Source organism: Diospyros lotus, chromosome 6 (genome assembly GCF_014633365.1).
Source record: "Diospyros lotus cultivar Yz01 chromosome 6, ASM1463336v1, whole genome shotgun sequence".
Taxonomy (NCBI): domain Eukaryota; kingdom Viridiplantae; phylum Streptophyta; class Magnoliopsida; order Ericales; family Ebenaceae; genus Diospyros; species Diospyros lotus.
The window spans coordinates 2,489,806-2,514,822 of record NC_068343.1 but is presented as its reverse complement, the minus strand read 5'-3'; the positions used below and the strand labels follow the sequence as shown (position 1 = coordinate 2,514,822).

The following is a 25,017-nucleotide window of genomic DNA, read 5'->3' as shown; positions in this document are numbered from 1 at the left end:
GAGATGGAGGATGAGGTCTTATGGCCGGCCGGGGACGGGCCTCGGAAGATGCGACGGCGGCACGCGTATGAAATTTTTTTATATTAAAAATAACCACACAAAAAAAAAAAAAATCTCAAGATTAGAATGGGCTTTGTGATTGGGCCGAACAACATCCCCTAACCACTTGGGCTGTTCAAATACTGGTACCGGTCCAGCCCAAAATAAGCTCCGGCCCATCTAGAAGACGGTTCTCGTTGCTTCGTCTTCCTCGCTGCCACTGGGAACATTTGATTCGCAGGGTGTCCCCGTAACCCTAATGTCCGCCATCCACTCGTACAGAAAACGCTTGCCTGAGTCTGGGAAATAGCCCTTGATTTTTCCCGAAAAATGGAAGATCACAAGCTCAATAGGAAACGAGGCCGAAAACCTAAAAAGCCAGTGGATGAGACTAGTATGGACTTCCAGTACATCACTTCCGGCGGCGCCAGCCCCGCCGCTGTGGATGAGACTAGTATGGACTTCTAGTAGGGCTGCAGGTCATATAAAACCCTTTATTTTTTTTTGTTTTTCGTTTACTAAGCATCCATCTATATTGACAACCCTATTGGCATCTTTGTTTATGAAATGACAGATAGATGCTGCCATAAACTCTGGAAATTCTGGTGGAGCTGCTTTTAATAATAAGGGGAAATGTGTGGGCATTGCTTTTCAATCACTTAAACATGAAGGTGGGGAGAACATTGGTTATGTCATACCAACTACAGTTATCATGCACTTTATTCAAGATTATGAGAGGAATGGAGCATATACAGGTACAACTCTTAATTATTATCCTTAGGATTTGCAATTGCAGGATGGACGTAATACGGGGTGTTTAACAATATGTCTGGATTAAGTTTGTTCTTTACATGTTTTTTGTGCGTCTATAAAATTTCAGGATTTCCAATACTGGGTATTGAGTGGCAGAAGATGGAAAATCCTGATCTGCGGATGTCAATGGGCATGGACTCTGACCAGAAAGGAGTTCTTATTAAAAGAATTGAACCTACAGCTTCAGAATGTCAAGTTCTGAAGCCATCTGATGTCATCCTTAGCTTTAATGGGATCAACATTGCTAATGATGGAACAGGTGAATAGAAACTTAAATTTCCCTTATTTCAAATATCTCTCCACTTACTGAATTCGTGGTTTTCAAATAGTTGACTGTGTACTTATTGAATCTATAGTTGTCTGAAAGATAGCAGATCCTTTATTCCTGAGTGATTTCTCATGGACATATTGGCTCTCCCTCTAAAAGTATATGAGAATTTGAACTAATGAAATATTATATGGAGATTCTTGATGTTTCATTACAAATTCTGAAATGACTCTTCTTAAGATTTTAATTCATGTGAAAGTAATTAACTTCTGTTTATGTGGTTGATTTCATATTAGTAGGCAATAAAATTTGATGAGAAACTTCCTTAATAAACTAGGAAGAACAAGACTTGAGAATTGAGACACCAGTTTTTCAAATGGTTGACTACTGAAAATGAGTGAAATCAAACCATCAAAATACGAAGAAAGATCAGTTGATTCTCATTTTCATTAGGTCACATGTACCACTTACTTCTGGGGTCTCTTTAATGGGAACAAGAAGGGGCATCCCTAGTGCACAAGGCTCCCCCCTTGTCGTTTTTGTACACTGCTTGACAAAATCATGTAAAAGCGTGGTTGCATTGCCTCTCCATCTGTCCCCTTCTCTTTCAGTACCAATCTCCCTGCCATGACGCTAATCATTTAGTGCTACGTGATAGTAATTGTTGCAACTCTGCAACTGTAAAATGGATTTTCCATGCTAGGTTCCTTCAATCTTGTGGTCAAAATTTCTTGTACTCTTTAACTTGTACTTGGACATCGTTTCATGACATCTTGTTTTGGGTTTCATATTTCAGTTCCATTTAGGCATGGGGAGCGTATATCTTTCAGTTATCTTGTCTCTCAGAAATATACTGGGGATAGAGCTCTAGTTGAAGTTCTCCGAAATTCAAAGATACTTGAGTTCAACATTAAACTTGGAACTCATAAAAGGCTTATACCAGCACACATCAAGGGCAGACCACCTTCTTACTATATTGTTGGTGGGTTTGTATTTACAGCTGTTTCTCTTCCATATTTGCGTTCTGAGGTAAGAAGTTAATTTTCAGACCCTTTTTACTTTCTCCATGTCTGCCTTCGTATTCTTTTTGTTTGCAGCAGTATTCGGACTTGCATTCCCGTTATATTTCCCTCTGAAACTTTGTTTTATCTTCTTCTTTTCTATTTTTGTGGTGTTGTGTGTCTTTTTTTTTTTTTTTGGGTGGGTGGGTGGGGGGGGGGGGGGGGGGGGGGGGGGGGGGGTAGCGTGTAGTATCTCATAACTAAAGATCTATTGAAGCTATTACTCACAGTATGCAGTTCTTTATTTAGTTTTTGATTAAAACAGATTATACTTTACAAGTGTTTCTACCCTTAATGGATTTTCATTTAGTTCTCTGTTCCTGCGAATCTTCATGCTCAACTATATTATAGCTTCTGGGGAACTACTGTGAGGAATATCAATATTATCATACCATCCCTTTTTCCAGGTGCTAGACAAGGCTATTCAAGCTTTGCTGTTTTGATACCACAGTGACCTTTTTATATGTCATTTAATTGTGAGGAATGGATGTGTCATCAGGGACATGGTGGGAATAGAGAAACATGCACAATAATGATAAGGGGTCCTCAACTAAAAGTAGGTGGAAAAGTCAAGAAAAGCCAAAGCCAAACGACATTGCAGATATACTAGAACCTAAATAAACCTCAATTAATGGAGGCAGTTATTTATGCTTGATTCCTTAAAAGATACAAATTTAATATATTATATGTTTTGCTTTCACTTTTCTGCAGTCTGGCAGAGATTATAATTTTGATGATCAATTCAAACTGTTGGGTAAACTTCTACATGCAATGGTAGTGTGTAGTGTTGCTTAAAGATCTCGATTGAATCTATTACTCCCACAGTGTGCAGTTCTTTATTTTATTTTACTTTTTTGATTAAGACAGATTGTACACCACCACTGGTTCTATTCTTAATGGATTTTCAGTTAGTTCTCTGTCTCCAGTGAATCGTAATTCTTAACTATATTATTGCTTCTAGGAACTACAGTGAGGAATATCGTTATTATCATCACCATCGCTTTTTCCAGGTGTAGACAATGCTATTCAAGTCATTTACTAGTCATGAATGGATATGTGTCGTTGAGGACATGAAAGGGAATAGAGAAACATGCACAATAATGATAAAGGTCCTTGACTAAAAAGTATAGGTTGAAAAAGAAAGAAAAACTAACGCCAAACAAAATTGCACACACACTAGAACCTAATACAACCTCAATTAATGGAGGCAGTTATTTATGCTTGATTCTCTGAAGGATACAAATTTGATACACTAAACATTTTTTTTCCCATTTTTTCTGCAGTATGGAAGAGATTATGAATTTGATGCTCCGGTCAAACTGTTGGATAAACTTCTACATGCAATGGCACAATCTGCTGATGAACAGCTGCTTGTTGTTTCTCAGGCGTTTTTTCCCCTCCTCTCTAATGTCTTTCCATTTCAACCCTTCTGATTTGTGCAGGCACTATGAACTCAGAACTCTTTAAATAATACCTCTGGCAAATTTGTATTAGGTGCTTGCAGCTGACATCAATGTTGGATACGAGGACATAGTGAATACTCAGGTTGAAAACATTCAACATGATTTAGCTATTTTGTTCCGATATAGAAAGTCAACTTTTTGAAGTGGCACTTTCCTTTTTCTTACTTCATCTTTGTTCTCTCTTACAAAGGTTTTGGCATTCAATGGGAAGCCCATCAAGAATCTGAAAACCTTGGCTCGAATGGTGGAGAGCTGTGATGAAGAATTTTTGACATTTGAGCTGGAGTATCAACAGGTTCTATCTCTCTCGGTTCTTTTGTTTGTTTGTTTGTTTTTTTTCCCCTGGCGGGGGGATTGGGGGGTGTTTTTGGGGGTGGTTTGTTCTCTATTTTACAACGGTTTTGTGCTTGCTTTGTGCAGATTGCAATCCTGCGGACTAAGGCCGCAAAAGAAGCAACTTTAGATATTCTCAAGACGTATTGTATTCCATCAACCATGTCGAGGATCTCAAGAGGTGAAGCAGATTTTACGTGTTAAGGTGAAAGTTTGTGTCCTTGGTTTGCCACGCACCACTGGTTTCAGCTCAAAGAACCCCCACTGTTAGGTTAGACAAGGACCATGCTATTGCTATTAGTACTCCTTGGGCTACAAAAAGCTGCTAAAATGACAAAATTACCCTAACTCGAATTGCAAAACACCTTTCCCTTTCCTTCCTCTCTCTCCCCTCACCCAGTGACCATGGCTGCCTCCTCTCTCCTCGCCCCCCTTCCCATGGTCGCCTCCAGCAATCGCCTATCGCCTTGTCTTGTCGCCTTGCCTCTCGCACATCGACGATTGCTGTGGATGCACCGACGGTTGGCACAGGAGAGGAGAGGCGAGGCGACAACAGCAACAAGATGGTGACGACAGGCTATTGTTGGAGGCAGCCATGGGAAAGGGGGGGGGGGGGGAAGAGAGAGGAGGCATCGAGTCACTAGTTGAGGGGAGAGAGGGAGAAGAGAGAATGGCGTTTTGTAATTTTATAATTTGAGCGAGGGTAGTTTTGTGATTTTAATCCCTTTTGGTAGCCCAAGGAGTACCAATAGCATTTTTCATTAGACAATTACCAAATGGCATTTAGTAATTTTTGGTTTCTTGTACAATTGCACACGATACAGTTCTAGGAATGATGCCATATGGTGGTTGGTATAGGCTATAGTTTGAAGCAGTTTGATTTAGCTCAGTCTGGTCTGAATCGCTGTCTCTAATGCATTTTATGTAGGTTTTTGGGATTCCATTGCCAATAGGGAAAAAGGAGGACACGTCCATTTGTTTCAAAATGCCCTTCTTGTTTCATACACGGTTATGCCATCCAATCACATGTTAGTTAAAAAGTTGCATCACGTGATCATATAAGCCCACTCACAAGCCAATGTAGTATGGTATGATCCCCTCTTATACTTGAGATGTATATTGGATTGTCAATTAAAACACAAACTTTGCCTGACCTTACTCTGAATTAGAAAATGCCGCTGTTATGCGATGTTAATGCCCAAAAATGCTGCTGAGGTTTAGGTCATTTGTAAGTAAACCCCCCAGTAATTTAAAAATGTTTATGGAAGTTCTTATGGCTTACTTTTTACGAATAATTTCTTTGCTTCTCTCCATGAGTGAATGCGGACTTTACAGTTTACACGTTTTTTTTTTTTTTTTATGCTAAGAACATATTGTTAATTTCTCAACATTCAACATTTTTTTATTTTGTGTGAGCAAATCATGTCTCCTCTAGCTTATTGTTAGATGTGGGATCCATCACTTCAGTGACAAAGTAATCTTGTATGCTATATATGCATGTTTCCAAATTTCAAATCAGCTCATACATGGAACGAATCTTTTGTCTTCCTAAAAATATCAAATTTCTGTTCGACATCACACCAATGCCTACATTATTAATGTCTGGGATCTCATTTCGTGTTCGTGATAGAAATATGAAGTCTTGTTTGAGAGATCTTTCAGTATTTTTTAGTTTTCTGTAATTTATCATAGCATTACAATGAAAGTGCAATCAAACCGGGCTCTAAACTGTACATCGTCTATGCATCTTGTTGTGATGTCACTTAAGCTTAGGATTTTTTACAGTTGAAAGATAAATGCCAATCATCTACCTACCCGCTCTGCTGATACTGAGATCTGAGTTGCCAGGCGGCCCGGTCTACATTTCTTCAGTTTTTGCGGCTTCGCAGCAGAGGGATTCTTTCATCAGATGAGGGCGACGATTCCACGTCGCCAGTTTCACAACCCTCAGCCATGTCTTCTTTCGCCTTCCCCCACATTACAGTGTAAAACCCGACAGATATTATCGTTGCTCCAACCATGCTGCAACAAAGGAAAAGGGAATGAATGATAATTAAGGCCAAATGATCGATCTCACGCATTATGGAGATGCCTGATGCGTCTCTTCACAATGGCAAATCAAATCAGCCGATATGTGGAGTAAAATTACCTTCCCAGATACAGAGTGTCGCCCAGGAAGATGACCCCCATGGCCACTGCAATGGCGATGGACAGTGGCTTGAACATGGCGACATAGACCGGCCCTCGGACTCGCAGCACCCATGTGTGCACGGCATTGTTCAAGAACGACCCGAATATGCCCTGCGCAAACACAGAATCCACCACATTCAGTCTAGCTATTAAGTTATGACCGCAGCGACAAGGTTCTTTCCTTCTTTGTCTACTGACCGAGCATAATACAGAGACCAATGCTATATCAAATCTGATTCTCCAAGCGCTGGTATTCGGCTCCGCGATGACGCCGACGATCGCTGCTAGGATGCTAACGCACAAGTTGTAGAAGAAGACCACCGTCAGTTCAGCTGGGTACTCTTTCATGATCTGTGCCTGCTCAAATGACATTTACAAAGTCTCGCCATATTACAAACATAGGATAAGAGTTGAAAGGGAAGAGGCAGAGAAGAGGTACCTGAACAATGTACCACATTGGTACGAGAAGATACTCTGTCGTGAGGCAAAGTCCGCCGATGACCCATTTGGACGGCGGCAAGCTGGGCTGACGAAGTGAAACAGAGGGCGGCAGACCCGGCGGTGCGATCGCCGGACCTTTGTAAAGAGTGACTACAAATGCGCCTGAAATTGATACTACGGTGCCTATGATTTTAGCTCGACTGGTGGAGCTTCTGAGCGCTAGCTTCTCCATCCTATTATTTTAAAGCAGCCCCCACCCCCCCCCAAAAAAAAAAAAAAAAAGCATTATTGGACGAGAAGAGAAACCCAGTCCAAGAAAGATGAAAGAAACCAAGTACCCCACATCGGAAAACATAAATAAATTGTCTTGCTTCCAAAGCTTTTGTCTGATTAGGGTAACACAAGTGGCTCCTTGAATTGAACGCAGAGAGAGAGAGAGAGAGAGGCATCACCTGAACATGAGTGCAAGGATGAAAGTGAAAGCGGGGACGAGGTTGCTTATGGCTGAAGCCAGCGTGGGCGAGCTGTAGTTGATTCCCGTGTATCCCATCACCTGCGACGTGGACCTGTTCACAACACTTGACTGCTCAGAAAACAAGGATTCCAATCTTACCCATCTCTAATTATTTGATCAATATTCAGACGAAATCTGTGTTTGCTTGCTTGCTGGTTTCTTCATACCCGATGAGCCCAAGAAGGAGGATTTTGCATGCGACGGACAAGGTGACCGGAGGCAGCGTCCTTGATCTGCAAAATCAAATTCAGAAGCACAAAAGATAAAACAAATATGGGGGGAGAGAGAGAGAGAGAGAGAGACCTGGAGGAGAAGAAGGGGGAAGGGAGGAGGAGGAGAGCGGCGACTGCGTAGGAGTAGACGACGAAGACGTGGTGGCTCATGCCCCTAACGGTGGCCGCTTTGAACAGCGTGTTCAGGCCGACGTTCATGCACTCCATTGTCACCATCGCCGTCACCGGCAGCACCTCCCTGTACCAGTACTTTTCTCTGTCCATTCTCTGAGTCTGTCTGTCTCTCTCTCTCTACACTTTCTGTTGCAGATTGCTTTTAGATGTTAACAATGGCTGCTTTAATTGCATTACATAGCAGACAAATTCCGATTTCGTAAAGGGTGCGTGCGATATCTACGAGGCATTATGGGTGCTAGTTGTGGGGGTGTGAATGGAACATCACTGGGCTCAATTATTGTCCCCAAATTGGGTGCTTTGGGTTTGATTATTTGTTTATACAAATCCAATCAATCTAAATCTACCCTCCAATTCCAAGTCTTAATTTGTTTACATCGTCGCTTATGATCATTTTCAGTTCCATTCTGATTAAAGTTCAATCTCTTCACAAATAGATGTTGGTTTTCATTCAATGGATCAAACCCTTTCCATTGAAAAATGGGCTCTTGAAAATGACGTATATTGAGACTTTGCCACAAAAAAACGAATCAAAGTACTCGGGTGAAAAAATCATAGACGTAATCGCTTCTACCTCTTAACGGAATTGAAAGTGTAATTAAATTTTTAATGTTTTTTAATATTACAAAATAACTTGAAATGTTTTTAAAATTATAAAAATGATCTAAAATTATTTTTTTATGTGTTTTTTGTCTTTTATGAATAAAAAATATTTCAAAAATACTAAACCATTTTCATATATTTTGATGCATGAGTCCGTGACATTTAAGTAACCGAGTTTAATTTTATAATTTCATTTTTATAATGGGCTGTGGACGCAGGCTTATAGTTATGCTTGTTTTCCAGAACTCATTCTTTGGGCTAGGGCCCATCTGGACTGGGCCCTTGTTTTGTTCATCCTTTATCCAGCTTTTTTCATGAAAAATACTAAAATATACTGGGCGTATATACAGGTTAATACACTAAAATATTAATATTTAATTACCCCACTCTAAAATTAAACTGGGAAGTGACGTGGCAATAGTTTCTAATTTGTGCTATTTGTCATGGAACACATGTTACTTGAAAAACCAATTTTGTTTCCCCCAAAAGACAAAATTGCAATTATAAACATTATGTTATTTATTTATGAATATTTTATATGAGATTTGTTGAGATGTAGCAAAGAGATATCCACCAACTCTGCTATGCATAGGCTGTCATTGTCAGCCTACTAACTGAGGACTTTTTAACATTTTTGTTTATAGTTTTTACACCACTTGGTATTAAACAATGAAGGAATCGTCATCAAACCTTTGGTGGGTTTCCATTGTTTAACATATTAGTATTTAAATTGTTCCTATTTACAGTGGGTTCTAAACCCAGATGAAAAAGACTAGTTCATATATGTGTAATCAGCGAATTTCATATTGTCTCCTTTACCCCTTACACTTAAGCTCACTGGCACCGGAGCCCTTAGCTTTAGTCCTGTCTCTCTTGTGCAGCACCATCTTGGAGGAGAGGGGTGTTTTCAGGGGACGATTCCAATGTACATGCACTGCCAACCATCTCCTCCTCTTTGGCTTTTCCCCAGGACACTGTGTAGAATCCAGCAGCAATTATGGTTCCTCCCATAACACTGCGTAAAGTTACAAAATTGCATCACTTTCAGAGCAAAAATCACCGACTCGGCATAACTGGGATTACATTTACCTGCCAAGATGAAGTGTGTCGCCGAGGAAGATGATCCCCAGGAACTGCGCAATAACCATCTGTGTGGGCTTGAACATGGCTACATAAACAGGACCTTTCTTGTCCAGGCACCATGTCAGAACACTGCTTCGGAACACAGTTGAAAATACTGCCTGGCGATGAGTTCAAACAAATACCAATCAATTGATTGCATCATGTTAACTTAGGCTTCGGTGAACTTGTTCCGAAGCAATTAAGGAGGAGGTGTTTTTCATGGTTTTCTTACTGCAAACACAACAGCAGTCGTCTCCAAGCCAGGTTGCAGTGTCCAAGAACTTGGATTTCTTTCAGCAATGATGGAGAAAATTGCACACTGGATTGTGCCAAAGAAGCATTGAAAAAAGATTACCGTCACCTTGTCCGGGTAGTCTTTAACCGTTGCTGTCTGCCATTAGGAACCATTACATATCGACTTCTTTAGAGGAAAAGAACAAGGATCAAAACAAAGCAACTGCAAGCACAACGTTGTTTAACAAATGCTAAAATTGAAGCATCTTGAGGCAATTTTGGGTGTGTTTTTGGGTATGGATTAGAAGCTGTAGCTACTACTTTTTTGGTGTAAATTCTATAAACTCACTGAGTACATGCAATAAATTCTGGGTGGTTTTTCACTCACCAGAAGAATGTTCCACGTTGAGTACACCAGGCCACAGAATCCAAGCAAGAACCCACCAATGATCCATTTTGATTGTCGTGACAGAGAAAGCAGATGAGGTAAATTAGAAGATGCGGCGGCCATCAGAAGTGATGGACCTTTATAAAAGATCATTATAAAAGCTCCTGATATTGCTACAATGGCTCCAAAGGCTTTTGCTTGGCTGCTTGTTTTTCTCAACTCGAATTTCTCCATCCTAACAATTGTTTACAGTTTTCAGAGATTGAAAATTAAGATCTAATCACAAATGCAGAAAGAGATCAACTCAAGGAACCAAAGCTGTGAAATACGGCAATCTGATTCAATTTCCCAAAAGTCTGTTCTTAAATTTTAGATTTCACAGCCATACTTGATTTTCATGTTCTGTGGTACTCAACTGAAATTGATTTACCTGAAAGAGACGGCAAGCAAGAATGTAAAAGCTGGTACAAGGTTAGCCATGGCCGCTGCCAGGGTCGGAGAGCTATAGTCGATCGCCGCGTATCCGCCGATCTGCACAAAACAAATCCTGGGGAAAAAAAAAAAAATACCCTTCTTCGTTCATGAAAAATATGGATAGAATCTAACATTTAATGGATATATAGACAGATTACCCAAATAGAGCAAGGATGCAGAATCTGCACAGAAGGGAGAAAGTAATTGGAGGCTGCTTGCTCCTGTTAAAATACCATGTTCGTTCAGTTGGGTTTTTAGATAAAGAATCAGAAACCTGAAAGTAGAAGGGGAAGCAACAAACCTGTGCCTGTGAAGGACGAAAAAGAGAAGAAGAATTAGGGTGCCAAGAGCATTGTAGTAAACAACGAACACCCATTTGCTCATCCCAGAACTCATTGCTGCCTTGCCTAGAGTGGTGGTGCACACATCGCCAAACTCCATCATCAACATCAGTACGAAGGGTAAACCCTCCTTCACGCAGGGCCAAGCTTCCAGCCCCATCCTATTCCTTCACACAGTAACAGTTCAATTTCGACCCTATTTCAAGAACAGCTACATTTGAGAGTGAATACAGAAGTAATGAATCAACAGATTATGCAGAGGGGTCCACTGATGAGTTTCCTATCATTATTTCCTTTGGACGAATTGAAATGACTGTCATGCCACCAACATGAAATGCAAAAAGAGTCGATGTCGCTTTCGCTGTCGTAGATAAAATTGATGGAAAATTCTATTTACAATCATAAATTTTTCTCTATATAACTCAATTTTATTAGTTTTAAAATATCTTGAGATAAAAATTCATATTTACTCTTCATTTAAACATTTGACTCTCAATCACATATCATTACTCTTCAAGTACGTACACTCACTTTCTCGACCACCATCGCCACAACCACTTTTTCACTCACAACTGAACATTGTGCAAACATTATTATTCAACACCAAGCAACAACCACTATTATTCAACCCCAAATATTGCTCAGCCGAGTTCTCCCCGCTACAGCCATTACTATCAGCGATGGATAATTATTATCTGCAAATGTTTATGCAGAATTTGACAAAGAAGATAATGAGTACTCTCGTTTAGACGAGAAAAAATACAATTTATAACATTTATCACTAGTTCAATCATATAATTTACATATACATACATGATAGATGAATTAAAAAAATAAAATTAATTAAAAAATAAAAAATACATTGCCTTGGGGGCTAGGGGATGCCCCGAACCTCAGCGTTCTGGGTGTTTGGTGAACCCCGAATCTCAAGGTTCGATAAGCACTCCAAATCTATAAATTCAGGAAAAATCAATTCTCCCGAATCCATGAATTCGAAAAAAACCATTTTTTCTGAATTCAATTATATAACATATTATATAATATTATACTATATAATATGTATATAAAATGCAATACTATCTATTCTCCTAAACCCATGAGTGAGAGTAGGCGAGGCAAGCGAAGTGGGCGACGACGAGAGGTCAGCGGTGGTCTAAATCATTGCGTCTCGAATCTTTGGATTAATATTATATTTATTTTTTCTTGAATTAATGTTGTTTTAATCTTAATTTTTCTTTTGAGTTAATTTTAATTTTTAATACCAATAACTCAACCTAATATGATCCAAATTCCACTGTGCAAAATTAGGTAAGTTCGGTTTCAATTTTGTACATCATTTGCTTTCATATTTTCTATCATTGGTATCAACTAGGTTATGGTTGCTTTCATATTTTTCGAGAAACCTCTTACCCTCGAAAGGTGAGATTCGGGGAGGCCCTAACCCTCCGAACAACGAGATTCGAGGGGTAAGGGGTTCCCCGAACCCTGCGGTTCAGAGAACCCCTAATCCCTCGAAGGAGGGGCATTACTTGATTCTGCGATTTCAGGAAACTCCAATGAAGAGAGTAGGCGAGGCAAGCGAAGTGGGCGACGACGAGAGGTCAGCGGTGGTCTGAAGAAGAAGAAGAATAACAGGGTTTGATGCGTGAAGAAGGAGAACAGGAAGAAGATTAGGGTTTGATGCGAAGAAGAATAGTTTGGATGCGCGTGGGGTGTGTCTTTCGAGGAATGAGTGTTTAGAAGGTATATTTGGTATATAAATGATTGGATAAAGTAATAAATGTGGCTTCGAATAATAAAATTTAATATTTTACATATAGTGATTACGAAGAGCAAAATTTATAGTTACAAATAGAATTTCTCTAAAATCATGCGTAAGCAAAAATCAAGATGAAATTCCCTTTATGCCCTTCGCCCTTTCGGAGCCACGTGTCATTGTCCATTGATCAAAGGGAAGGGTAATCCTCCTGAATTCTTCTTTGGCCTTTTTAGATCCACCAATTGCCGTTTCAGTCTTCTTGGAGAATGGCCTTGCTTGGGTAAAAGACCTCCCTCCCAGCTACTAAACTTTATAATTCTTTTTAATTTCGTTGCTAACTTTTAATTTGTTAGAGATGAATAACTAATGTTTAATTTTTTATTTTTTTTTATAACATGATCACATTTAAAATTTTCCCTCAAGAGTTTTCGCCAAAATTGATACATAACAAAAACAAAAAGGATATTGGGCTGACGTAAAATAAAAAAAAAAAATAAGAGAAGTGGTCCTCTCACTTGTGACGACTTTTTATTCACTCTCATTATTATATAATAAAAATACGAATCCCTTCTAAACTGGCAATTAGAATTAATAAAAACCACCTCAACTCAACACCATGTCATCAACTCTGTCGAGTTCTTTGACAGAAAATTTTAAAATGTGACCATATTACAAGAAAAATCAAACATTAGTTGCCAACAAATTAAAAGTTAGTGACCAAATTAAGAATAAGCTAACAATAATATGTAATACAGTATTCTTCTGGGCCCACGCATTATCAGCCACACTCCACCCACCCACCCACCCACCCACCGATTCCGTTTTAAATCCGCCCATAAATCTTGAGCAGTAGTAGTACACGCACACGAACATTTTCCCTCAAACTGTGAGGTAAACAACCTTACTGCAGCTTTTAAATATATATTTACCATCCATTCATATATATGGCTTTTGGCTGGAAATGGGGAAGCCAGGATATATAGAATAGATATACAATACAACCAACTGAAGTGGACTAGTATAAAGATCAGCTTCTACCAGGTGATTATCAAAATGAGCGGGGTTGGTATCGTCTCTGGTGCAAGCTGTAGAAGGCCTGGAAGGAAGTTCATCTGGATCCTCCGTTCCTCCGTCTTCATCTGCGCAAAACCCACCTCCCATTTTAAGATATGCTTTCGACAATTCCGCCACGACCAAAGGATCGTCATTCTGACCAGTACTTGGTTGACCTGTTTCAAGTTCTATTTCAGCTCCATCTATGCAGAATCCACCACCTCCCGTTTGAAGGTAGTCCCAACTCGAGTGGTCCAAACATGAAGGATCATCAACTTTGTCCTGGTCCGTCTCACTAGGACCCGCTTCAGCATCTCTAGTTAAGTCATGATCCTCGGAAAGCTCCTGTTGCACTGCCTCTTCACCAGTGCAGTTATCTTCATCTTCGTCTGCCTTACCTGCTTCATCAATCTCCACTTCCAGAGTGTATTTCACTGCCTTCCGAGCTCGAGTTGACTGGCAGATTATACAGGAGAGTAGGTTAGCAATCAAGTGAACGGGAAAAAGAAATAAAAATGTAATACAAGATGATGATGAAGGCAATGACCGAGCACAAAGCAGAGACTCTAAAGTTCAATCTCATGAGGCCACGTCACTGTGCGTAATAATCCCAACAAAAAATCCCCAGAGCAATTGCAGGGAAAGCTCATCCTCCCCATATAGTTAATTGATCACACAGTCTACGAAAAACGTCTTCCAGTAAGACATCAGCTCAGTGCAGGATTGCCCTCAGCCCAGAAGGTTAATTCAGACAGACATAAAAATTAATCGAAGGCCCACCGGAACTGGAAAGACACCAACTCAAATCAATTGAAGGCCTAGTGAGACAAGTTTTCCCAGCTTTTGGCAAACAATACTATAGCCTAATCAAAACAAAAATCAATTGATGTCCATAACAACAATCATCCCCAGCGTTAATCCCACTAGGTGAGGTAGGCTACATAAATTCTAGACCACCGTGCATCTCTATCTATGGCCGTATCCTCTATGAGGTCATTGTATCATATATTATATCAAAAAGTTTTCCCAAGCTTTTCTTGGTCATCCTCTCCCTATTCTGCTACAAATGCCTTCCATTTCATCCATAAACAAAGAAAATTTTATGAACCCAAAATGCAGAGCCTGGTTTATGAATTAAAACTCATAGAAGACTTTACCCATTCATTTATTTATATGCACTTAACTGAATGCAACATAGAACAACCCTGTCAATTACTTTATTATATATCATATAAAAACCAGTTAAATCTCCCTCATAATTAAGGTTACAAAATGAAGGACGGAGAACAGTAATGCATACCTTCCATGCTCCTTGGGTTCCTTCTAACTTTTCAACTTGCACTTCCTGTTCGTAATCATTATTGCTTCCATCATTAGAAATGCTCTCACGATATGAATGACCAGGGTTCTTTTTCCTCCTACTGCTCCCAAGGCTTGGCCTGTCTCCCATCCCCGTCTTCGTCCCCTTGCACCCATCCCTTGTCTTGTATTTCGAACGCCTTCTGCCTGCATTCGCATATGTGTGGCTGTTTCTTCAGATGGTACAAGTTCTTCATGCTTCCTTCTCCTTGACCTCTGTGGGTTGCTCTGACCTTTAGAGACACAATCCTCCTGTCCGCTAAAAGGTTTCTCTGACTTGTCCTCCACATGTTCTCGGAGGCTTACTCTTCTTTTCTTTGTAGTCTTCAAAACATCTTCCATGACATCATTGGTCAACTCTATGGAAATGTTCCCCGCAATTCCTCTAACAGCCTTTTTAATCCTCTTACTACGAATTTTTGCAAATCTCTCATTGAAAGTGTAAAATCCTTCCAACCGCAGTTGAGTCTTCATCAATCAAGCCCATGAAACAAATCATAATATCACCATCAACTTGCTCATTTTGATAACAAAAATAAACAAAGAAAAGAAACAGGACAAAGCCAGTGAGCAAAAGCAAGTAGCACATGCTAGAAGATAAACAACTCAAAATTCATGAACCACACTATATGATTTTTGAATAGAATAATAATAAAAAAGACCAGGCCCCCATCAGCTGCATACTTATATATAACTTACGTTCCAGCCAAGTGAACCATCCAATTACAGCAAGTGGTTTTGGACTTCATTAGCCCTTTGTTGTTATGAATATGTGAACATCACCAACTGCACCTCATTCTAAGCAACTTGGGTTAGTGGAATGGCATGACATTCATAATGTCAATTGACTTCTAAAAGTCACATTGACAATACAAATTCATGCAAAAACAACAGATGTGACAATTTTAAACCAAATGCCCTTCCTAATGCAACCCTCTAGCAAGGGAATTATGAGATAAAGTTCCAACACTATCTTCATATGGAAAGTTTTATGAGACGGCGTTGAATGAGGACAATTCATATGGTCGTGTTCCATCACATAGTTGATACTGCAAAACCAACCCATGCAATAGGGAAACATGACTTGTTATGATGTGTGAGCAATTCAACAAAAATCAAAGAGAGTAAAACAAGAAAAGTGGTAGAGAAGTTCAATAAAAATCTTCAAATTAATTTTAGATCTCACCCAAAAAAGAATATAGCACCCAGTTCTTTCCTTTTTGATGAAGGCCTATCTTACTCCTGTAGAACGTAGGAACTATATGTCATGACCTAAGTAGTAAGTAAAGGACAATATAGTAATAGTATTATAATAATAGTTAGGAGATATTTTAGAAGCACATGGGGTGCATGTGCTAGGCCGTTATTGAGCTTGTAATGCCTATATAAGGCTACTGCTATTGGTTGTTGGGGTATCTCGAAAAATTATGAAATTGAAATTCTAATTTCTTTTCTACCATTCTTCCTCTCTCGTTCTTCTTCCTCTCTCTTCTGTTCTTTGATAGGCCCCCGATTTTCTTGACTTACCAAAGAAGGTCCAAGGGGCATGGGGTAGGGGTAGGGGCAAGGGGGTAAATTGGATGGCTGGCATAACAACCAGCCATGTTGCGCAAGGGCAGGGAAGGGAAATTGCTGGATTGTGTAACAACCCAACAAGCGCGTGTAACAGAATTTAGTTGGGAAGAAGCGGGGGAAGAATATGCCGAGGGGGGCTGAAAGAGAGGGGGGATATCATTTGTAATACCCTAAGACATCAAGAGTAAATAATTTGGGTATTTAGACCTTAGAAAATTATTGGAATTATGGTATTTATGGGCAAGGTATATTTATATTATAAATAAAATTAGTTATATCAAATTATATTATGCATTTTTTGATAGCTAAATACATTGCATAAGTATATAGCTTAAAAATGATTGAAATAAAATATATACCAGAAATTATATAGTATGTATTACTGTTATATGTATGTACATAGGTATATGTATAAATATGTAAGTGGGTATAGGCGTTTATGCATATGTATGTATATATATATAAAAAAAAAATACACAAAATTTGGCAGAAAATCGGAGCAGGCGCACGATCGTGCCTGCAACAAGCAAAATCAGGGAGAGGGGGGGCAATTAATAAAGGGGTGTCCGTCGAAGTGGCCTCCCGGACGCGTGGCGATCGTAATGGGACAGGTCACGACGAGTTTTGGCTATAAATAGCCATGTTCGAGTGAAGCTATTCATCTGAGAGTTTTACTTCAAAGATCGGGTATTTGGGCAGCGTTTGAGAGCTTTCGTGAGTAGGGTTTTGATCCTCGAGGTGTGGGCAAGCTTTCTGGTGATTTTGGTGGCCAACGGAGCAGTGAAGAAGGAGATCCAAGCATCGCCGGAAAATCGCGACTTCGCCGGAGCCGCGCCTTCAAACGCTAAATCGAGGTACTTCGTGTTGTTTTTTCTCAATTTTAAGGCTATAATCGGGTTCGGGAGGTCGATATTGAGGGGAGGAGAAGCTTCTTTTGAAGTTTGGATGCCCGGCGATGAGAAGACCGCCGGAGAAGACGAACCAGGCAGGCGCGTGACTGCACGTGCCCGCGAGTAGGAAGAAGGCGCGTGCCTCCCACGCTCCCGCCAGAAAGAATAAAAAAAATTAAAAAAATAAATAAATAAAGAAAAAATAAAATAAAAGAAATAAAAATTTCGCAAATTTTTTTATTAAATTTGGAATATTGTTTATGTCTTATTTTGTGAAAAATTTTCTGGAAAATGCTAATTTTATTATTTATTTAAGTAGTTTTTCTATTATGGAAATAAAGAAAAAATAGGATTTTAATTTGGAAAATTCCAGAATGTTAGAAGTATTATTTAAGGAATATTAGTGAGAAGAAATTGAATAATATGAAAGTTTAGATAATTATCATGTAATTTTGAAGAGATAAGGCTTAGAAATAAAAGAAAAATTGAAGAAATTATGAAAAATAGTTAAATGATATTCTAAAAATAAATTGATGTTTTAGGAGTCCTTAAGGGCAAAAAGATTGAGAAATAGCCGCTCGGCACGATTTTCGAGGTCGACACGCCTTTCGAGACAACTTAGCAGTAACTGTACTGTTTCAAGCTTAGTACAGTTGTAAATGTTTATCTTCGAGAATGCTTTCATCATATTGACATACTATGATATGTACCCAACACGTAGACTACATCCATAATATGAAATGCATAAATACATGTTGATATAATTGATCACACGCATTTGAGGCTGTAGGGAGTACGAACTGGCACCGCTGCCTTATCAAGGGTGCACCCATACACCTCACCTTCGAAAGAGATGGCCGTAAAAATGGTAGATAGCATAAGGGGTGCAGTTGACACCTACGATGAAAGACATTGCATACACACATGACATAGCATTATGTACCTTACTTAGATGGTTCATCATCTAACTTGGGTTCGCCCCTGGAACATTTGACGTTCCAATCAGGATTTGCAGTGATGGTACAGAGGTTGAGGATGTGTAGTGACGCGAGACGTCAAGAAACGAGGAAATGTGCCATGTGATGATGTAATATGAATAGTTTAAGAATTAAGTACATTTGTTTTTATCTTCAGAAGCTTATGTAATAACTTTGTAATAAATGCTATGTCCAGTTATTCATGTATGTATTGCCATGAGCAGGTTCGATTCAGCTTCCGCTTTGTATTTATTTTCTAGTGTAAATATCTCGTCTAGCACTAGATAAGGTCTTAGGGAATTTCGAGAATAATGTAACTAAAAAAATAAATAAATAAATAAGCCCTAAATTTCCTAAGGCATAACACGCCCTGATAAGGTGGGCTGTTACATCATTTTTCTTGTATTAAGTTTTGGGAGAGTGAAGGGCCTCTCGAACGCCCAGTTCTTCTTGTAATTGGACTGTTTAAATTCAGTTTCAGTGAATCGATTTTGGGATCCCATCATTCTTCTATTTCTCCCTCTCTTTCTTCTCATTTTCTTCCCTAAATCTGTCAATTCTTAGTTCTAAATTGGCCGATTTCAGCCCGTTATGAACCCTAGATTCATGACACTATAAGGGATAAAAATCGAAATGAATGAAACCTTGTCTTCCTATAAAGATACCAGGGGTGACATTCAAAACAATTTAAATCACATCATCTTTGGGTGTCATGATAGTGGACCACAAGATTAATAGTTCTCAGATTCCAAGCAAATTCTTTCTTGTTCTTTAATAGCTAAAGGCATTAAGGCTTATGGGGCCAATCAGATTTGTGAATCATTGTGCAGGACTTGTGTTGTGCAATATACGGTGTAGAAGAGGGGCGTCTTACAGCTTTCCTGTCTGTATCTGTGCATGCATGTGCTTTTACAGGTGGGAACTAACCTTGTGTTTGTTAGTACTCCTTCAGAACAGGTAGGATCAACTCATCAGCCTTTTGCGTACTCCACCCAAATTTTTCCCAACACAACCTGTGGAGAGAAACTTCATCAAATCCAGCATTTGCATAATTTCATCTGACATGCAATAGGCAACACTTTCTTCACTTTTTAACCAAATAAATAGACTAAGTAGAGATAAAGCACACACCATGCAATCTGGAGTAATCTATATTTTTTTCTCTGTTATTTTGGGCGTCATTACTCACCAAACAAGTCTTATTTATTTATTTTTGAAGAGGTAAAGAAAACTTCAACATGTGCAAATAATGAGTCTTAGAAAAAACCAAACAAAATTGCCTCATATTTAAACAATCAAGCAAAACAGATTTTAGTATTGGTCTGTCAAACTGCCTAGAGCCAGAATCAGAATGTGAAACTTTAAAATAATCTTGATTTCTTCACATCATTTGCTCAGAAAATGCCAAAATTCTAAAACAACAGGAAAACAACTGGATGCTATATAATCACAAAGACTCACTTGCGAAGAAGAAAAGGATCTGGCTTTCCCCATGAGAATGGCTCTGTTGACTTGTCCACTTGTGGACAAGCATATGCAAAAATTACTGCATCGTTGGGAAAAGAAGAGGGTATGTCCCAATTTTTGCTCACGTTTTTCTGTTGAAAAAACCCAATGATATTCAATGTAGAAATGATCCTTCCAAGACAAAGTACAACTAGAAAAGAAAATAAAAGAATAAACAGCTTGATGGATGATGGTAAATGCATATTCATGAAGATCTGCTTCATTTTATGATTGTTTGTAATCCATGGATTGTGGAACAATTCTGTCATTTGCAGTGAGTCCGTCCTTGTTGCCATCTGAACAAGTCATATCATTGCTAACTGTTGATGCTCCTTTATTTAAAGTAGATCTGGTTTGCACATCAAACTTCCCTAGTATGGTTGGATCAGGCGATTCAATCCATTCTCGAAACTTACGAAGGACATCTTCCTCAGGAAATGTGTTCACAACTTCAATAGCATTCACAATGCCAATCCCACTGCATCATAAACATAGATAACACCAAAAGATGAGACCTATCATGTAAATCCAGTGCTTTTGAGTAGGTCTAGAATTAACATCTAGAGAAAAAATAGTAAAGTCATAACTTTAGACGGCCAAAATAAATATTATATAGCTGCCAAAACGCTGTACTACAGTTAGAAATGATACCAAATGACAGGTCATCATCCCAAAAAGTTTATGAAATCCAACACACTACTGCAATGGATCATATCTAATAAATATATAACATATAGCAAACCACAAATGACTTGGCCAACAGCACAAGTTTGTAACTGCCTGATAGAGGGCAGATTAGAAGTAATTGTGCAAAATGAGATAAGGAAGAGAGCAATATTGTTGTGTACCTTACACCTTCAGTATAATCACTCCCAATAAGCAGTGCCATACGGATCAATTTCTCACGGGTTAGGCCAAGCTCATTTTCTATGCCCTGAAAATGACATGAACACCTATTTAACAAGTGGCTATGAATGCATACCACTGAACCAAATCCATGAGAGTATATATAATTTCTCAAAAACATCAAAACAGATTGAAACTTAAGAGGAAGAAATCAACGCTAACAACCACAGAACAAGAAAAACATATCAAATGGACCCCCATTTTGCTGATGAATCATTGTAAGTGCATGATCCAACAGCTCCAATCAAACGAAAACAACAAGAATCACGAGCCTTAATCCCACTAGGTGCTCCAATTAAAATTTTTTAAAAAAAAAACCTATCCAGCAGAGCCTTGAAAAATAAACTTGTAGCAGTATAACATTCTCTCAGCAAAACAATAAACAAATAGATTACAAAGGCATATACTTGTGACAGTGTAAGGACAAACCTTCATGAGGTAGTTCTCAACATTTTTCTGGTCATCAAACATATTTTTATAAACACTTTGTGCCCCAAACAAGAACACATCAGAATCATCAGTAAAACTATGAAGAAAATTTTATGAACCCAAAATGCAGAGCCTGGTTTATGAATTAAAACTCATAGAAGACTTTACCCTTCATTTATTTATATGCACTTGACTGAATGCATACAAACTTCATGCCTGTACAACTTAAAGATTAACTGGAAGTTTGGGTGGAAAATTATCTGGGTAAATCACACCAAAGATCACTCAACTTTGGTGTCTTTTTTATTTTGATCACTCAACTTTAATTCTTTACTTTGTAATCACAAAATTTTGAAATATGTTGCAATGTGATCACTCAACAGATTTTCCAGCAAGCCCCTTGCTGGAGTGGGTGACATGGTGCTGATGTGGCAAAGAATAAAAGTGATATGCTGATTGTGTAATAACTTCCAATCAAAACATGCCACGTGTCATAGCCCCAAACCCCTTCTCCTTCTCTGTTGAGTAATTGCATCGCAACACATTTTAAATTTTTGTGATTACAAAGCAAAGAATTGAAGTTGAGTGACCAAAATAGAAAAGACACCAAAGTTAAGTGATCTTTAGTGTGATTTACCCAAGATTATCTTGACCAAACTGGCTCAGATCAACAAAAACTGAACCCATTCTTCCATGTAAAATATTAAAGTTTACTAGATCTGGCTAATTCAAGTTTCAGACTGCAACATAGAACCCTCTCAATTGCTCAATTATATATCATATAAAAACCAGTTAAATCTCCCTCATAATTAAGGTAAAAAATGAAGGATGGAGAACAGTAATGCATACCTTCCGTACTCCTTGGGTTCCTTCTAACTTTTCAACTTGCACTTCCTGTTCGTAATCACTATTGCTTCCATCATTAGAAATGTAGTGTTTTTAAACTAATAAAAGCGGTATGTAAAATACCTGGATCGCAGCGGAATGATCGAAACTGATTTGCCTAACAACCTCCGTGGAAGAAAACTATAAAAGCTTCCTTATACGTCCACCCCTTGTTCGCCCAAGGCTCGAATGGTGATGCCGAAGACAGTATATGAGCGATCAGAAATTAATTCTGATTGTCGTTAATTTTCCATTAGGCTCTATGTCTATTTATAGGTATCACACAGATAAAGATAGACATGTAGGAATTTGAATCTAATTCAAATTCCAATTACTTATCCCATCATATATATTGTTAAAATTCAAATGTTAATGAATTTGAAACAAATTCAAATTCATAACATTTATCTTATCATTAGGAACTTATCCCAATGTAACCGCAATTCTAACAATCTCCCACTCGGGTACTTGGGATAATGCTCAACTCATCTTCTCATACAGGACGTCAAGGGGTGCGACCTTGATGACAATGATAAGAGTACTATATCAAACAACCACCAATGCCAACATAGTACTGCTGCAAAAGGAAATAAACGAGGGCAATGCCATCCATGCCTTAGATAATAAATAACACATCTATCAAATGCTTCCAATCTCTCAAGATGAACTCTGAACAACATTTGATCATCAATCGAAGTTCTTGCACTCATGATCATCACACAGATGATCGTCCGGACTATGAGTTGCAAAACTTACATGATGTGGTATAAATTACCTTTCCCAAAATTCGAAACAATCCATCTCTTGGTTCAACCACTTGCCCAGACATGGCCCGCCTAGCTGCTTTCTTGCTAGCCAATTGGGTGACATGCTAAAGTAGTGTAATTGAACCTCAACTTCATGAAACAATTTTAGGTCAGAAGGCATATGTGAATAGGGTCTCACGCAGTGACAGAGAGAGAACAATCTTGTCACTTCCCTATAGCGGTCGTACAAGCGCATGCTGTATGATGTGCATGCTACAGTGGAGCTCCCACTAATCAGGGATGTCACACTCAAAACACCGTACAGATGTCGGTCCAGTCACCACATAGGCACTAACCCGAGTCACTCAACTTATGAGTACTCACATCCTGCTTTTCTCAGGCTTAATATGGAATTCAGAATATATCCATATTCGACTTCTTCAAATAAGTCTCATCTTAGCCGTACTAAGGCGACAATAACAACCTTGGATACCCCTCATGTATCAAGGCACTTACACTGACCACATAGGTCCAAGAGTCAGTTGTCTCATCCTGCACACCACACAGGTGTTAGGGCGATCGTCCGCGTGATTGGACCGATCTAAGCCTGGTGACATTCACGAACATGTGTAATTATTTTCATGTTTTCCATATCAACAACACAATGTCATATAATGAAAACAGAAAGAAGATAACAAATATCCATCAAATAAGATAACAAATATCCATCAGTATAAATCATAATGAATGTCGTAAACAGTGATCAAATGTAGAACTCAAATTCTACGTAATCCCATACGCCTCACATGGGATTCAAATACATTCCTGCTAAGTGGCTTTGTCAATGGATCAGCCAACATTTCAGCACTAGGAATATAACTTAAAATCACTTCGTTGTCCCTGATCAATCCTCTAATGTAGTGATATCTTCTTCTTATGTGCTTTCCTCTATCATGGAATTTGGGGTCATGTGCGAACTGCATTGCAGCTGTGTTGTCGATCCGAATTTCGACAGGTTCATCAGCCTGAGCTGTTACCCCAAGCTCTCGAAGGAAAGCACTAAGCCAAGATGCATGTCTTCCAGCTTCTGAGCTAGCCACATACTCTGCTTCCATGGTCGACTGAGCAACACAATCTTGCTTCTTGCTTCGCCAAGAAATAGAGCCTCCACCAAGGGTGAAAACATATGCTGATGTGGAGACGCTATCATCTTTATCTCCGCCAAAATCAGCATCAGTGTAACCATGTACTTTCATATCTCCACCTTGGAAAGCTAGGGCATAATCATGAGTACCACGTAGATACCTCATGATTCTTTTGACAACTTTCCAATGTTTCTCACCAGGATTACTTTGGTATCTGCTTACTAGCCCAACGGCGAAGCAGATATCAGGACGAGTACACTTCATAAGGTACATGAGACTCCCAACAGCACTGGCGTATGGTTTCTTTTCCATTAGTTTCCTTTCTTCCTCTGTTTTAGGGCACTGACTAGTACTCAAGGTGCAACCCTTATCAACTGGAGTATCAACAGGCTTTGAGTTATCCATATTAAACCGTTCAAGGACCTTACGAAGGTAAGTCTCTTGAGACAAACTCAAAAGCCTCCTTGAGCGATCCCTCGAGATCTTAACTCCGAGGATATAACTCGCTTCCCCTAAATCCTTCATCTCAAAGACAGAGGATAGCCATTCCTTAATGGTGTTGATCATCTCCAAGTTGTTTCCAACCAATAAGATGTCATCTACATATAAGGACAAAATCAAGAACCCATCTTTTGTCCGTTGGATATACACACAATGGTCTTCCTCCATCATGGTCAAACCAATGGAGGTGACGGCTTCATGAAACCGTAGATACCATTGTCTAGACGACTGCTTGAGACCATATATGGATCGTTTGAGCCGGCACACTTTGCGCTCTTGCCCTTCAGTAGCAAAACCGATGGGTTGATCCATATATATCTCCTCGTCTAGTTCTCCATTGAGAAATGCTGTCTTGACATCCATCTGGTGTAGCTCAAGGTCTAAATGAGCGACGATGGCTAGAATCACGCGAATAGAGTCAAATCTCACCACCGGAGAAAATGTCTCTAAGAAATCTACACCCTCCATTTGGGTGTAACCCTTCGCGACCAATCGGGCTTTATACTTGTCGATCGATCCATCAGCTCGGCGTTTGATTTTCAAGACCCACTTGTTACCAATCGCCTTTCTATTTGGTGGAAGATCAACAAGTTCC

At 39.2% G+C, this 25,017-nt stretch overlaps 4 protein-coding genes across 14 annotated transcripts in view; 1 reads left to right on the top strand and 3 right to left on the bottom strand.

The window, feature by feature from the left end:
- Window positions 1-194: 194 nt before the first annotated feature.
- LOC127803187 (protease Do-like 9) overlaps window positions 195-25,017 on the top strand; it is a 30,042-nt gene continuing 5,219 nt past the window's right edge. Inside the window, exons 1-10 of one of the 8 annotated variants that reach the window (XR_008023464.1) lie at window positions 199-518; window positions 614-794; window positions 920-1,111; window positions 1,917-2,149; window positions 3,465-3,590; window positions 3,676-3,726; window positions 3,835-3,939; window positions 4,065-4,182; window positions 4,906-5,065; window positions 5,826-7,682. Coding sequence is in view for 4 of the 8 variants with exons in the window: in XM_052339257.1 (XP_052195217.1) it covers window positions 752-794; window positions 920-1,111; window positions 1,917-2,149; window positions 3,465-3,590; window positions 3,676-3,726; window positions 3,835-3,939; window positions 4,065-4,181 (867 nt within the window). In the remaining 4 variants the exon portion in view is untranslated. Of the gene's footprint in view, window positions 519-613; window positions 795-919; window positions 1,112-1,916; window positions 2,150-3,464; window positions 3,591-3,675; window positions 3,727-3,834; window positions 3,940-4,064; window positions 4,249-4,905; window positions 5,245-5,762; window positions 7,683-25,017 lie in introns of those variants that run through there. The other 7 variants (XR_008023463.1, XR_008023462.1, XM_052339257.1 and 4 more) reach the window with 7 other exon arrangements.
- On the bottom strand, window positions 5,602-7,619 carry LOC127803183 (WAT1-related protein At3g28050-like). Of its 2 annotated transcripts, XM_052339249.1 has the most exons (7): window positions 7,426-7,619; window positions 7,290-7,355; window positions 7,061-7,174; window positions 6,607-6,841; window positions 6,366-6,524; window positions 6,127-6,278; window positions 5,602-5,999 (listed from the first exon to the last, which is right to left on the bottom strand). In XM_052339249.1, exons 1-7 carry the CDS (start codon window positions 7,617-7,619, stop codon window positions 5,846-5,848), a joined length of 1,074 nt encoding a protein of 357 aa, XP_052195209.1. In that variant the 3' UTR covers window positions 5,602-5,845. The 2 variants fall into 2 exon arrangements, with proteins under 2 accessions (XP_052195209.1, XP_052195208.1); XM_052339248.1 differs by having other exon boundaries at window positions 6,127-6,524.
- On the bottom strand, window positions 8,811-10,939 carry LOC127803184 (WAT1-related protein At4g15540-like). Its single transcript, XM_052339251.1, has 7 exons — window positions 10,652-10,939; window positions 10,509-10,571; window positions 10,307-10,423; window positions 9,877-10,111; window positions 9,487-9,645; window positions 9,222-9,373; window positions 8,811-9,147 (listed from the first exon to the last, which is right to left on the bottom strand). Exons 1-7 carry the CDS (start codon window positions 10,849-10,851, stop codon window positions 8,991-8,993), a joined length of 1,083 nt encoding a protein of 360 aa, XP_052195211.1. The 5' UTR covers window positions 10,852-10,939; the 3' UTR covers window positions 8,811-8,990.
- The window catches only part of LOC127803182 (DNA repair protein UVH3), a 47,077-nt gene continuing 35,307 nt past the window's right edge, over window positions 13,248-25,017 (bottom strand). Inside the window, exons 15-16 of one of the 3 annotated variants that reach the window (XM_052339247.1) lie at window positions 14,804-15,330; window positions 13,811-13,959 (exon numbers count right to left, since the gene is read on the bottom strand). In XM_052339247.1, the coding sequence (XP_052195207.1) occupies window positions 14,827-15,330 (504 nt within the window). In that variant the 3' untranslated portion in view covers window positions 13,811-13,959; window positions 14,804-14,826. Of the gene's footprint in view, window positions 13,960-14,803; window positions 15,331-19,898; window positions 20,289-20,658; window positions 20,745-25,017 lie in introns of those variants that run through there. The other 2 variants (XM_052339246.1, XM_052339245.1) reach the window with 2 other exon arrangements.

What these genes read in the sequence shown, in the direction of transcription:
- LOC127803184 (XM_052339251.1), bottom strand. Translation starts at nt 10,851, where the DNA reads ATGGGGCTGGAAGCTTGGCCCTGCGTGAAGGAGGGTTTACCCTTCGTA. An exon ending in TTGCTTGCCGTCTCTTTCAG is followed by an intron (nt 10,112 to 10,306) that starts GTAAATCAATTT and finishes AACAATTGTTAG; the next exon opens with GATGGAGAAATTCGAGTTGA. An exon ending in GACACACTTCATCTTGGCAG is followed by an intron (nt 9,148 to 9,221) that starts GTAAATGTAATC and finishes AACTTTACGCAG; the next exon opens with TGTTATGGGAGGAACCATAA.
- LOC127803183 (XM_052339248.1), bottom strand. Translation starts at nt 7,619, where the DNA reads ATGGACAGAGAAAAGTACTGGTACAGGGAGGTGCTGCCGGTGACGGCG. An exon ending in CTCCTTCTTGGGCTCATCGG is followed by an intron (nt 7,175 to 7,289) that starts GTATGAAGAAAC and finishes TGTTGTGAACAG; the next exon opens with GTCCACGTCGCAGGTGATGG. An exon ending in CAATGTGGTACATTGTTCAG is followed by an intron (nt 6,525 to 6,606) that starts GTACCTCTTCTC and finishes TCATTTGAGCAG; the next exon opens with GCACAGATCATGAAAGAGTA.